At 49.7% G+C, this 12,937-nt stretch overlaps 1 protein-coding gene across 4 annotated transcripts; it reads left to right on the forward strand.

The window, feature by feature from the left end:
• Positions 1-26: 26 nt before the first annotated feature.
• On the forward strand, positions 27-12,683 carry LOC121668622 (ubiquitin carboxyl-terminal hydrolase CYLD-like). 4 transcript variants are annotated; one of them, XM_042036526.1, is made up of 15 exons: positions 27-95; positions 1,972-2,437; positions 2,519-2,803; positions 3,047-3,116; positions 3,771-3,991; positions 4,499-4,652; positions 5,001-5,139; positions 5,743-5,853; positions 6,723-6,814; positions 7,537-7,603; positions 8,625-8,757; positions 8,992-9,100; positions 9,249-9,367; positions 9,982-10,201; positions 10,938-12,683. In XM_042036526.1, exons 2-15 carry the CDS (start codon positions 1,982-1,984, stop codon positions 11,120-11,122), a joined length of 2,361 nt encoding a protein of 786 aa, XP_041892460.1. In that variant the 5' UTR covers positions 27-95; positions 1,972-1,981; the 3' UTR covers positions 11,123-12,683. The 4 variants fall into 4 exon arrangements, with proteins under 4 accessions (XP_041892460.1, XP_041892461.1, XP_041892463.1 ...); XM_042036527.1 differs by lacking the exon at positions 27-95 and adding an exon at positions 108-274; XM_042036529.1 differs by lacking the exon at positions 27-95 and adding an exon at positions 10,287-10,338 and having other exon boundaries at positions 979-2,437; positions 10,938-11,013.
• The last annotated feature ends 254 nt before the right edge of the window (positions 12,684-12,937 follow it).

Consider the following 12,937-nt stretch of genomic DNA (forward strand, 5'->3'; position numbering starts at 1 on the left):
GCTGTCGGCCGCCCCCCGCCGCTCCCCATTGGCTGCCGGGCCGCGCGCGCGCGCCCGGACGCGGAAGTGCCGGGGCCGGAGCGGCAGCGGAGACGGTGAGGCGAGGGGTCGAACCCACAGCCCGCTCAGAGCGCTGGGAACGGGGATTTATTCCCAGAAATCGGGGGAAATGGGGAATATTCTGGTTTAAATACCCGCGTTACACTTGGGTTTGATGAGGACAAGGGTTTGTCCCTGTGTTTTCGCGAGGAAAATGGTTTATTTGGGGGTTTTGGTGAGGAAATTAGCTTGTTTATTTTCTTTTAAAAAGCTGTTTATTCTTGCGGCTTCGTGAAAAAAATCGTTTATTATCGGGTTTTTTGATGAGAAAAAGGGTTTATTCCGGGGTTTGGATGAGGAAAAGAAATTACTTTTGTTTTTTTTGAAAATGAGGAACAGGATTTATTCGTAGTCTTTGATGAGGAAAATGGTTTGGTTTTGAGTTTTTTGTGAGAAAAAAATGTTTAATTTTGGCTTTTGAGGAAGAAAATGGTTTATTTGTGTGTTTTTGATGAGGAAAATTACTCATTCTTGGGGGGTTTTGATGAGGAAAACGGTTTATTCTTGGGGTTTGATGAATAAAATGGTTTGTTCTTGCTTTATGATGAGGAAAATGATTTATTCTTGTGGGTTTTGTGATAAAAAGGTGTTTATTTTTTGCTTTTTATGAGGAAAATGGTTTATTTATGTTGTTTTGCTGCGGGAGGTGGTTTCTTCTGGAGCTTTTGTGCAGAAAACAGGCTTGATGAGGAAAACTTATTCTTGGGGTTTTTAATGAGAAAAACAGTTTATTCTTGGGGTTTTGATTAATTAAATAGTTTATTCTTGGGGATTTCATCAGGAAAATCAATTTATTTTGGGCTTTTAGTGAGGAAAAGAGTTTATTTTTTAAATTTTTTTTCTTTACTCACCCTTTATGTTGAAACAAAAATTTGGGATCCTAATTTTTTGTGGAATCCTCGAAGGAGAGATGGAGAGGGGTAAAAAGTGGAATTTAATTTAATAAAAAGTAGATTTTAATTACTACTGGAATTTAACAATTAGAATTTAACTACTGGAATTGAACTGGAATTCTACCAGTTGAGTTTAACTATTGGAATTCTACCAGTTGAATTTAACTGCTGGAATTTAACTCCTGGAATTTTAACCACCAGAATTTTTACTGTCAGAACTTACCTAAGAAAATAAGCATCAAAATATATTCCTGCTTCCAAATATTTGCATTTCTTCTAATACAAATTATATAATAAATAATTAAATATTTGTTAGGAAAGCTGGAGATCTTTAGTACCTCACTGGGTGATTTGCATATGTTTTGAATATTCATGTGCTGTAGCAAGACGGAGGAGCTGCAGTGACAGAGTGGGAATCCCTTTCCCAAGGAATTTTTAAAGGCAGGATTGATCCTTTGCCTCACTCCTGTGAGGAAGGAAAGAAAACGTGGAATTTAATGAGGCTGGACGGTGTTAGAACAGGTTGGACGAGCTGGAGCAGCCTTTCCATCCCTGGAATTATTCCAGGTGTGGTTGGATGGAGCTTGGAGCAACCTGGGATAGGGGAAGGTGCCCATGGAATGAGATGATCTTTAAGGTCCATCCCAACCCAAACCATTCCGTGGGGGTTTTTTTTGTACAGCCTCATTGTGGGAGGGTTTAGTGGAGAAGGCAGAGCTGGACGTTTCCCATGGAAGCACAGTGAGGGAACAGGGATGAGCAGGAATGTGGGAAACTGGGTTAGATGGAATTTTGAATCACCAAGAGGGTGATGAAACACCTGGAAAAAGGGAGCAGGGAGGCTTCAGGAGACGCTCAAACTCACCTGGGCGAGGCTTTGAGCCTGAGGTTGAGCCTAAAACCTCTTCCAACCCCAGATTATTCGGGAATTCTGCGCTAACACTCACAAATCCCCATTGCTGTGACTCTCCCAACCGAGGGAAGCCGCCATGTCCAACCTCCTGCCTCCAGCAGCAGACGGGAACTGCTTCTACATCCTGATGGAGGACTGTGCTTATGGAAGCAAATACTTCCAAGCTGGCAACTTGTGCTTCTGCAGCGAGAGGAGCTACCTGCGGAATTTTTCCGAGGATGGGCCTCCGGCTTGCTTCCTGAAGGTCATCATGCTGGACGACAGCTCCACGGTCACCATCAACCTGGAAGTCCTGCAGCCCGTGCGCCAGGAAGCCGCCGGGTTCCTCCTGGCCATCGGGAGCCACAGCGAGCGCTTGAATTTTTTCCTGGAGAGGCTGAGCCTGGAAGGAGCTCTCCGAGCCGTGCTGGGTCAAAACGTGATGGTGGAGGTGGAGCGGGAATTTTTCCCGGGAGTCGTGCGCTACATCGGGAGCGTCTACAAGCCCAGCTTGGCTGTGCTGACTCCAGTGTTTTTCGGGGTGGAATTGCAGGTAAGGGGCCTGTGGCAGCGAATTCCTTATTTTTTCCATGGAATTTTCTGTGTGTAACATCCCTTCCCGGCGTGTTTTCAGGGAGAGGGGGAAAACAGAGGGAGAAGCGACGGATCCTACCACGGCACCGAGTACTTCAAGTGCAAGAGGAACTGTGGGGTCTTCCTGCCCTTCAGCAAAGTCCAGTTTATTCCCACATCAGGCAACGATTATGGGAAGCAGAAGCCGGGAAAGCAGGACACAGAGGAGGTGGTCCCCGTGAAGGTGGGAGACGCCGTCAGCTTCTACGTGGATGAGATCCTCACCAAAGGAATTGCCATGGCAGTTTACAGGGAAGGGAGCCAGTGGTTTGTGAAGGTTTGTCCGGTAAGAGCAGCTTTTCCATGGGTTTTTTTGGAAATTTTTTTAAAAAAGAACAAGAAAAACAACACATTATGGTGGGACGTGAAAGAGAAGTAGAGGGGATGTCCAAAAGGGATGTGAGGTTACATGCAAACTTCCCAGGCATGTTTAAAAAATTCCGTCATATTCCAGTGTTTAGCTGATGGATTTTTTTTCCCTAGCTGGTGGCTTTTTTCCCCTAGCTGATGGAGTTTTCCCTCCTTTCAGGAAGAAGAAGGAACGACCGACATTTTCAGGGAAATCCCCATGGATTCTGTTGTGAAGGAGAGCTTGCAAAGTAGGTGATCTTTGGATGTGTCTCTCCTGATCACATTCTGGGGAATCAGAGGGGATTTATTCCCTCTCTGGAGGGTACTGAGGAGCTGAAATTCCAGTAAAACTTCCAGCTGGTCTTAAATGATTGGGATTTACGGAAAAATCTCAAGTTCCACACAGAACTCTTTGCGTGAGGCAGCTGAAGCTGGATCCCATTTGTGAGGAGAATCCAATTGTAGCAGAGAAATCCCTCAGGGAAGAGGCACCACTGGTTAAAGGGCCTTTATTTCAGCTGTAAAAGATGGAGCAGGAGCTTCATCCTGGTGGGAAAGGCTCAGGTGCCAGCAGCAATGGTGGGAATTGTTGGACAAGACAAGGAATCAGTAGAACAATTAGGAAATAAACCCCCTGCTGCCATTCCAGTAGTCTGGGAAGGGCTGGATTAGCTCCAGGGCCAGCGAGAGGTTGGAATGTGAAGCTTTGAGCAGGGAAACAAGGAGCAGGATCCTTCCCTCTCATACTGTCAGACCAGCTTGGAACATTGGGAATTGCACCTTGTGTCCCTGCTGCTCAGCTTCCTGCTGGTGTGTGTAGTTTGGAATTTCCAAAACAGACCTGGAATTAGATCCAGAGGATTGAATTCCCACCTCTCCTGATGGTTTGTGTTGCCCAACAGGTTTTTTCCCAACGTTCGACTCTGATGTGGGCTTTGGAAAACCAAGCCAAGTGAAACGAGAGATCAGCAAGAGCAGCGAGGAGAGAGAAAGTGGGAATTCACCCCTGGAAGTGAACTCCATGGTCCAGATCACCTTGGACAAAGGGAATCAAGTTTCGGGAATCATCCGCTGGTTGGGCTACCTGCCCCAAATCAAGGACAAAATGGCTGGAGTTGAACTGGTGAGGCTGGAAAGCTGGAAAAGGACTTGGGAGTGCTGGTGCCAGTGGCTGAACGTGGGGGATGGAATTTTGGGATCCCCATGTGCAGGATAAGGGAGGGAATGGAGTTGGGAAGGGTCTGGAGCAGCAGGAGTGGCTGAGGGAGCTGGGAGGGCTCAGCCTGGAGAAAAGGAGGCTCAGGAACCTTCTCACTCTCCACAACTTCCTGGCAGGAGGGTGAGGCCCGGTGGGAACAAGGGACAGGGCATGAGGAAACAGCCTCAAATTGCTCCAGGGGAGATTTGGGTTGGATATTGGGAAAATTCCTTTATGGATGGGGTTGTCCAGCCCTAGCACAGCTGCCCAGGGCAGGGGTGGGGTCCCCATCCCTGTGGATGTGGCACTTGGGGACACGATCTGGTGGTGGCCTTGGCAGCATTGCATTGTTAGACTCGATCTCAGATCTCTTTTCCAACCATAATTCCATAAATCCCGCTCTCAGGCTCTTCCCTGGTGCTGTTTTCCCAGGATGAAGACAAGGGGGTCACAGCTGGAGAGTGGCTGGGCAAGTCCTACTTCCACTGCGCCCCAAAGCGCGGCCTCTTCGTGAGGCTGAATTCCTGCCAGCCTGACATGCGCTTCCAGAGCTTTCCCAACTCTGACTTATCCCTCGGGGATTACAGTGAGTCCTCTGGGAAGCAGGAAAACGGGGCTGTGATGGCAGAAGGACATGGAGAAACCCCGTGGGCAGCGTTTCTTCCCTTTCTTCAAGCATTGTTTTTTGGTGTTTACAGCACACCACATCCTTGGCTGGGTTAACAGTTGGACTCGATGGTCCTAGAGGTCTTTTCCAACCTAAATGATTCCATAAGGAACATCCCACACATCTGAAAGATTGTGATTTATGAAAAGCAGGATTGAGAAGCCACCTTAAATTTGAGAGTTACAGACTCATCTCAGACTTTTGGGGTGTCAAGGAAGGGCAGAGTTGACCCTGATGAGAAGGTGAAGGAAATTCCTTTTCTTGCAGGAGGACAAGAAGTTCTTCCACAGGCTCCAGAGAGTTTTCCTCCCCTCAGGAATGAGGCAGCAGTCCGTGTCCTCCGAGGGCGGATGAAGGGCATCCAAGGCCATTGTAATTCCTGCTACATGGATGCAGCTCTCTTCAGGTAAGGACCTGCTTGGGTGGTGGAGTCTCATTAAATGAGTGACTTTTTAATTGGGCAGAGCCCCAAACTGCAGCACTTCCCTGGATTTCCAAGTTGGCTGGAAGTTTACCTGGTGTAGAGCAGGATGTAACTGTGGAGATGAAACCTCTAGGCTGCTTTTGGATCTCCTTCCCAAATCCAGCAGGTTTTCCAGCCCTGAAGACTCCTGTGTCTGTCATTCAGGGTGCTGAGAGCTCGTAGTTTTCTGGACTTGGATCATGCTGACTCTGTCCCTGGAAGTTCTGGCTGGAATCATTCCAGACAACCCACCCAGGAGGTCCCAACTTCCCTGCTTGGAGAGGAAAAGACTCAGTGGTGCCTTTCCCTGAGCAGTTTTGGCTGCAAAGTAGGAATTTCCTTCTCCCCGCGCTGTTCCATTGCTTTCTCCCAGTGTTCATTTCTCCAGATGTGCCTCACTGTTCAGATGTGCTTCCCTCACTTCCCTGTAATTCCATGCATGGATTGTTGGGCATCAAAGCCATTGACTGTCACCAGCCACCACATTTTGGTTCCACCTGTTGCTTCCAAGCCCTCAAACTCAAACCCATCCCACTCTTCCCACAGCCTCTTCTCCTGCACATCCGTGCTGGACTCCATGCTCTTCATGCCCTTCCCACAGTGTGACAGGAATGTCCAGGGAATTCTGCGGGATGAGATTGTCAATCCCCTCCGAAGGTGAGTGTAGGGAATGCTGGAAGTTGTCCCATCTTGCCTTCATTCCTTCCCTGCTGCCCTGAAGGAATTACCTGGCACTGAGGGAAACCTGGCAGCCACATCCAAAGGTGTTCAGGACAAGCAGGAATGGTTTTAAACTGCCAGAGCATGGATTGAGATGGGATTTTGGGAAGGAATTCTTGACTGGGACGGTGGTGAGGGGCTGGAATGGAATTCCCAGAGCAGCTCTGGATTTGGGAAGGTTGGACAGGGCTTGGAGCAACCTGGGATAGTGGAAGGTCTCCCTGCCCCTGGCAGGGGATTGGAATTAGATGATCTTTAAGATCCTGTCCAACCCAAACCATTCCATGATCCTGTGATTCTTCCAGTTGTTCCTTTCCCTGAGATGTGGGACTGTCACAGCTCTTGTGCTCAGAAGGAAGCCTTGGGAGCTGCACTTCCCGGTAAAAGGAAGGAAGGGGGATTCCTGGGGTTCCAACAACCTCTGGAGGGAACCCTGGAGTTGGTGAAGCAGCAGCCTTGCCTTGCTGAGCCGCTGGTCCCAAAGTTGGCATGCAATGCCAGGCTGGATGAGGGGAAACCATCCAGCTTCCAGTCCCTCAAGGGGCTCCAGGAGTGCTGGAGAGGGACTTGGGACAAGGGATATGGAGGGACAGGACAAGGGGTGGGTGAGGCCCTGGAATGGAATTCCCAGAGGAGCTGTGGCTGCCCCATCCCTGGAAGTGTCCCAGGACAGGGCTTGGAGCAACCTCATCTCATTGGTGCTATCCCTGCCCATGGCAGTGGGTTGAACTGGATGAAGTTTAAGATCTCTTCCAAGCCCAGCCATTCCATGATTTCCCTCACCTGCAGCTGGTTGTTGTTCCCAGGACTGGCTTTGTCCGGGCCAGCAGCGTGATGCACCTCCGGGAGCAGCTCACAGACAAGGGCCAGTGCTCCAGCTTTACCAACGCTGAGAAAGGTGAGGAGCTCTCTGGCACCTTTCCCCAGCTGCTTCCCTGTGTTTTGCCTCATCCAGGCACCAGCTGGCAACTTCCCTTTGTGCTTCTCCCAGGAATGTGCTTTAATTAGGTGCTGATGTTAATTGATGTAGAAATTCACTTGGAAAATCCTTTCAGTTTTTAAATCTCTCTGTACCCTTCCAGTGCCTAAAGGGGCTCCAGGAGAGCTGGAGAGGGACTTGGGACGAGGGATGGAGGGACAGGACACAGGGAATGACTTCCCACTGCCAGAGGGCAGGGATAGGTGGGATATTGGGAAGGAATTCTTGGCTGTGAGGGTAGCGAGGCCCTGGAATGGAATTCCCGGAGAATCTGTGGCTGCCCCATCCCTGGAAGTGTCCAAGGCCAGGTTGGGTGGGGCTTGGAGCAACCTGGGATAGGGGAAGATGTCCCTGCCCATGGAAGGAGTTGGAATTCCATGATCTTGAAGGTCCCTTCCCACCCAAACCATCCTGGAATTCCATGGAAGTGCAGTCTCTGAAGGCTGGTTCGCATTTTTCCATGTTCCCCTTGGGATTTGTGCCTGAACCAATTGCTCTCAGCCTTTATCCCAGTTGTCCCCTAACCTGAAGAGGAAATTCCAGGTTCATGGAATTGGCTCATGTTTATCTGGCAGCTCTTGGATGTAGTGGGACAAGGCAGTTCTTGGCATGGTCTGATCCATCCTTTCTTCACTTTCCAGATCCTGAGGAGTTCCTCAATCTCATAATGCAGCAGATCCTGGGAATTGAGCCACTATTGAAGCTCCAGTAAGTTTTCAGAGCTGAGGGATGCAATTCCCAAGGCCAGGCTCATTAATTTTCCACCTCACAATCCCTGGGGGTCACTTGTGCCTTTCCACCGAAGTTTTTTGGAATCACAGCTCTTGAGTTTTGTGCAGCTCCTTCTGCTTTCCCTTGGGAACAGACTCTGATCCTGCTGGTCGTGATCTTCCCATCCGGGAAAAGACACTTCTGAGCTTTCCCTGGAGGGTGCTGCCTTCAGAAAATAGGGATAAAAAACTTGTTCCAGCCTCAGGGAGAGCCAGAAGGGGTTTGAGAAAGGTGATGTCCGACTTCAGAGCAGATCCAGCAATATCCGACAGCTTTTGGATGAATTTGGGATGTGTCCAAGGCTGCCAAGCTGGCTCAGCTCCCACAGCCTCTCAAACAGGCAGTCCATGGATGCAGTCCCAGTTTTTTTGGGACTCTACAAAGAGGATGAGAGGCTGGAGGAAGCCAAAAATAACTGTGCTGTTTGGGAGCACAGAAAGGGAATTGTTGGGAGTTCTGTGCTCCTTTGTGGAGCCGCCGCTCGAGCCGTGGATCGTGGAGTGCTGGGAAAGGCCGAGCACAAAGAGGACTCTGTGCTGCAGCTCCCCTGCACGGGGTCATCCCAAGGAAATCCTTTCCCTGCTCTCTTTTTAGGGATTGTGGGAGATCTGCACGCAACTCACCTTGAGTTTGGCTTACTGGATGCATTTTGAAATTAATCATCAAAGCATCCATTTGTCAATTTAAATGTTAAACTAGTTTTTATATTTGTATCAAGGGGAAATGGAATTTTGCTCATAGGAGCAGGATGTGGTGCTCCAAAGGGCTAACAAGGACAAAGTTCCTACTTATCTCCTCTTCCCCTGGCACAAATTCGGTATTTTTGGATGGAAAATGTGCTTTGTGTCACACCAAACCACCCTCGGTGCCTTGAGCCCAGGAGCTCTCCCAGGACAAACCTTGGGAAGCTCCAATTTTTGTGTCACCACATCCCCAATCCCAAGACCTCTCCTTGCAGGTCAGGAGGCCAGAAGGAGCAGGAATGTTACTGCTACCAGATATTTATGGATAAACAGGAGGATCTGGTGGTTCCCGACGTGCAGCAGTTGGTGGAACGCTCCTTCCTGTCCTCGGATCTGAAGCTGGTGGAGGTGAGTCCAGTTTCCTTCTGCTTTCCTGCTTTTCCTGCTCCCCAAAGTACCTGTGAGGCCTTGGATGGTTTATATCCAACACTGAATCCACACATGACTTAGGAAAAGGCCTCTGCTTTCCCTGTTTCCCTTTTGTCCTGTGAATAATGACAGCAAATTTAGAGAGAAATCTCTGGGATTTGGCTCTTCTTCAGGGTGACTCCCTTCCCTTTTTTTTTTTTTTTTTCTTCCCAGATCCCATCTTGCTTCATTATCCAAATGCCACGTTTTGGGAAGGAATATAAAATGTTCAGCAAAATCATCCCTTCCTTGGAGCTGGATATAACAGATCTGCTGCTGGACAGTAAGTTATGGATGATGGACTGTGAGCAACAGCTCTGGGCTCTCTGGGGTGGGATTCTTCTTCCCTGAGTCCCAGTTTTGGCAGGACAAGCTGGATTTTAGGTGGAATCTGGAGGAGACACTCCCTCTGAGCTCTGTTTGCCCGGCAGGTCCCAGGGAATGCTGCCTGTGTGGAGATGTTGCCACTCTGGAATGCTCGGAGTGTTTCAAGGACAAGGTGTTTGCAGCCACAGGCCTGAAGCAGTTCTGCAGCTCCTGCTCCAGACAGGTATTTTCCATGGATGTTCCCAACATCCATCTTGGAAGCTGTCAGCAGGATGAACCCTCCCAAAATCCCCACATTTCCCTGGCTGTCCCTGCAGCTGCATAGGTTGGGCATGGAGCAGCCTTTTCCTGAGGGTCATTCCCACCATGAGCCAGAGGTTGTGAACCCTCTGCTTCTACAGAGCCTAAATAATCATGGAATCACTGAAAGGCTTGGATTGGAAAGGACCTTGAAGCTCATCCAGTTCCACCCCCTGGAACTCACTATCCCAGGTTGCTCCAAGTCCTGTCCTACCTGGCCTTGGACAATTCCAGGGATGGGACATCCACGGCTTCTCTGGACAACCTGTTCCATAAATAAGGATTAATCCTTCAGGAACCGAGTGCTGATCTTTCCCTGCTGCCTCTCCATGAGCATTCCCACAGTTTCTGCCTGTCGGAGGGTGACATTCCCGTTTTAGCTTCCTGCTGCCAGGCTGTTCCCACAATGCCATTCCCAGGCAAGCAGGGAGCACAGGAATCACATCAGCAGGGAATAAATCGGGAATCTGACCTCTGCCCCATCTTCTGTTGGGTCAAGGCCCATTCCACCAATGCCACCCTGTCCCCTCTCCTCAGGTTCACTCCCATCGCCACCGCAAAGCGCACAAACCCAGAAGGCTGCACATTCCAGAGGAATTCCGGAGCTGGAGCACCCGGGGCTGCCAACAGGTCCCCCGGGAGAAGCTGGAGCTGTTTGCAGTGCTCTGCATCGAGACCAGTCACTACGTGTCCTTCGTGAAATACGGCCCTGGGAACGAGCACTGGATGTTCTTCGACAGCATGGCTGACCGGCACGGTGAGGGAATGGGAATGGGATGTGGGATATGGGATGTGGGAAGCTGCCAGGGGCTGCTCAATCCCCCTTTTCCTCTCCGGTTTAGGCTCTCTCTGGGTTTGGCTTCCATTGGATTCCAGAGTGGCCAAGCCAAGCAGGTGGGAGTTTTTCCAGGTGCTTCCAGCTTCTGGCTGTGGTCAAACAAGGGATTTAGGATCCTATCCCAGCTGGCTCAGCTTGTGGGCATGGATTGTTCTCCTGTCCTTCCCCACTTTGTTTTTATGAGGGAATCATGGTTTGGGTTGGAAGGGACCTTAAAGGCCATCCAGGTCCAGCCCCTTCCATGGGCACCTTCCACTATCCCAGGTTGCTCCAAGCCCCACCCAACCTGGCTTTGGACACTTCCAGGGATCCAGGGGCAGCCACAGCTTCTCTGGGAATCCCATTCCAGCCCCTCACCACCCTCACAGCCAAGAACTCCTTCCCAATATCCCATCTATCCCTGCCCTCCGGCAGTGGGAAGCCATTCCCTATGTCCTGATATTCCATCCCTTGTCCCAAGTCCCTTTCCAGCTCTCCTGGAGCTCCTTCAGGTTGAACACTCTCCCCTCATCCAGCCTCTTCCATTGCTTTTGGCCTCCACATCTCCCAGCTGAGGTTCTGCATGACTGTTGAGCGTGCTGGGATCTGCTGGAGCTGTAGGAACTCATCCCTTTGGGATCTGATTTGGGATTTTCCTCCTCCTTTTCCGCCTTAGGTGGTGAAAACGGCTTCAACATTCCCACAGTGACGCTGTGCCCAGAAGTTGCCAAATACCTGGACTTGCCCCTGGCTGTGCTGGCCCTGGAGCAGCCTCGGGACATGGATGGGGTGGCCAAACGCCTCTTTTGTGATGCCTACATGTACCTGTACCAGAGCAGGAAAATGGCACTTTACAAGTGACACCGTCCCGGGACGATGTCACCGAGCAACGTCAGGAACGGGAGCTTGGATCATCCCTGAAGGTGGAAGCATCCGAGTCTGGATGCTCTGAGCTGCCTCTTCTCACCTCTCCTGGTGTCAAATTATCCAAGTCAGGCTGGGTTTGTTAAATCCTGGCTTTTTCACAGTGGTAGTTGGGACGTGGGCACAGCTGGACTTGGAATTATTGATGCTCAAATTCATTCTCGTTCCCCACATTCCACAGTTCTCCCTCTCTGGGTACTCTGCAGCTGGAGCCTTCCCACATCCTTTTTTCCCTGCTGTCCCTTCCCTCCAAAGCTGGGGACCAACAGAAATCAAAACATAAGGAATCACCCACAGGTTTACCAGGAGACCACAACCTTTCCTAAAACATCCTGGATTTGTGGAGTGAGGAGAACCAGGTGTGGTTGAGAGGGCCCGGGATGGATTTTCCACACCTGTGTCCCTCAGTTCCCTGCACTTCCCTAATCCAGCACTAACTGGCACTTTTCCCCACTCTCCCTTATTTCCAATCATGGATATCCTGAGCTGAAGCTATGCTTTAAAAATAGGTATTTTTCCAAGAACAAAACTGGAAGGAGGACTGAGCAGAGGAGCAACATCTGGGCTTCTGCTGCTTCCTCTTTTTGGCAAAATCCGCACAGAATTCAGTGTTCCAACCTCACTTTTAGCACTTTCTGTCCCATTTTGCATCCGCTTCCAAGTTCTGGAATTCCAAGGGCAAAAATGGAAAAAAAAAAAAAAAAATGAGCACTCTGGGCTTTCCTGCTGTGACTGCAGGAAGGTTTAAGGTTTGGGTGGGAACTGGTGTTCCTTAAGTTAAATAAATTTGTAAACTCGGGGCTTCTCTGCCGTTACGTGGGAAGTTGTGCCTGGAGTCAGTGGGATGCCCAGATTCCACAAAACCCCGAGGAAAGCATCCAGGAGTCCCAGATGTGCAGGTTTAACCCTGTTCCTGCTCCTTTTTCCCCCTCTTTAATGCCAAGTGCAGAAATTTTAACAAAGCCTGGAGCTTTGGATCGGTCCTGGTGGCTTGGGACGCGTGGTTTGGGATCCTTTTGGCATTCCAAGTGCAATCCATTCCAAAGGATTCTTTCTCTCTGCTCAGCTGTGATCGGTCACACCTGGAATACTGGGTCCAGTTTGGAGCTGCCCAGTACAAGAGAGACAAAAATCCAAGGAAAAACCACAGAGATGATGAAGGGACTGGAGCATCTCCTACAAGGAGAGGCTGAGGGAGCTGGAATTTGCCCAGCCTGGAGAAGAAAAGGCTCAGGAAATCTCCTCAATATCCATAAATACCTGAGGAGAAAGTGCAAAGACATCTGGGAGCTTTTCTCTGCCCACCAAAATGGTTCCTGAACATCAGGAATTGCATCTTAGCCATGAGGGTGCCAAAGGCTGGCACAGGTCACTCTCCTTGTTCTTCATTCCTCCTCTCCCAAAAACTCAGGAACATCTCTACTCAGGTACAATGGACTCTTTCTCTTTGGTGCTTTGCTCTTAAAAAAAAAAAAAAATCTAACTTACACCAAACTGATCCTGGCTTTCCTGGAGTTTTTTTTTCCTGTCTTAAAATGGGATACAGTGCTGTTGGAATTCCCAGAAATCCATGGCCATCAGGCCACGCTTCATTAAGCTCTTAATTATTCCCTATAATTTGCTGCCAAGATCCAAGCCATGGAGGGGAGGGTGGACAGGGAACCCACAGGTCTGATCCCTGGGGATTTCCTCTCTCATCTTCCCACTCCCAATGGAGCTCCAAAGGGTTTTTCCACTGGATTTAGGGTCGGA

This window comes from Corvus kubaryi, unplaced genomic scaffold, assembly GCF_017639235.1.
Source record: "Corvus kubaryi isolate FWS band 111438036 unplaced genomic scaffold, C.kubaryi_AGA036_p1.0 37385, whole genome shotgun sequence".
In the NCBI taxonomy this organism is placed as follows: domain Eukaryota; kingdom Metazoa; phylum Chordata; class Aves; order Passeriformes; family Corvidae; genus Corvus; species Corvus kubaryi.

Bases quoted from the DNA above. Each gene is read 5' to 3' on its own strand.
- LOC121668622 (XM_042036526.1), top strand. From the start codon at position 1,982: ATGTCCAACCTCCTGCCTCCAGCAGCAGACGGGAACTGCTTCTACATC. The intron at 6,815-7,536 runs GTGAGGAGCTCT...TTCACTTTCCAG, and splicing joins CTTTACCAACGCTGAGAAAG to ATCCTGAGGAGTTCCTCAAT. The intron at 7,604-8,624 runs GTAAGTTTTCAG...CTCTCCTTGCAG, and splicing joins GAGCCACTATTGAAGCTCCA to GTCAGGAGGCCAGAAGGAGC.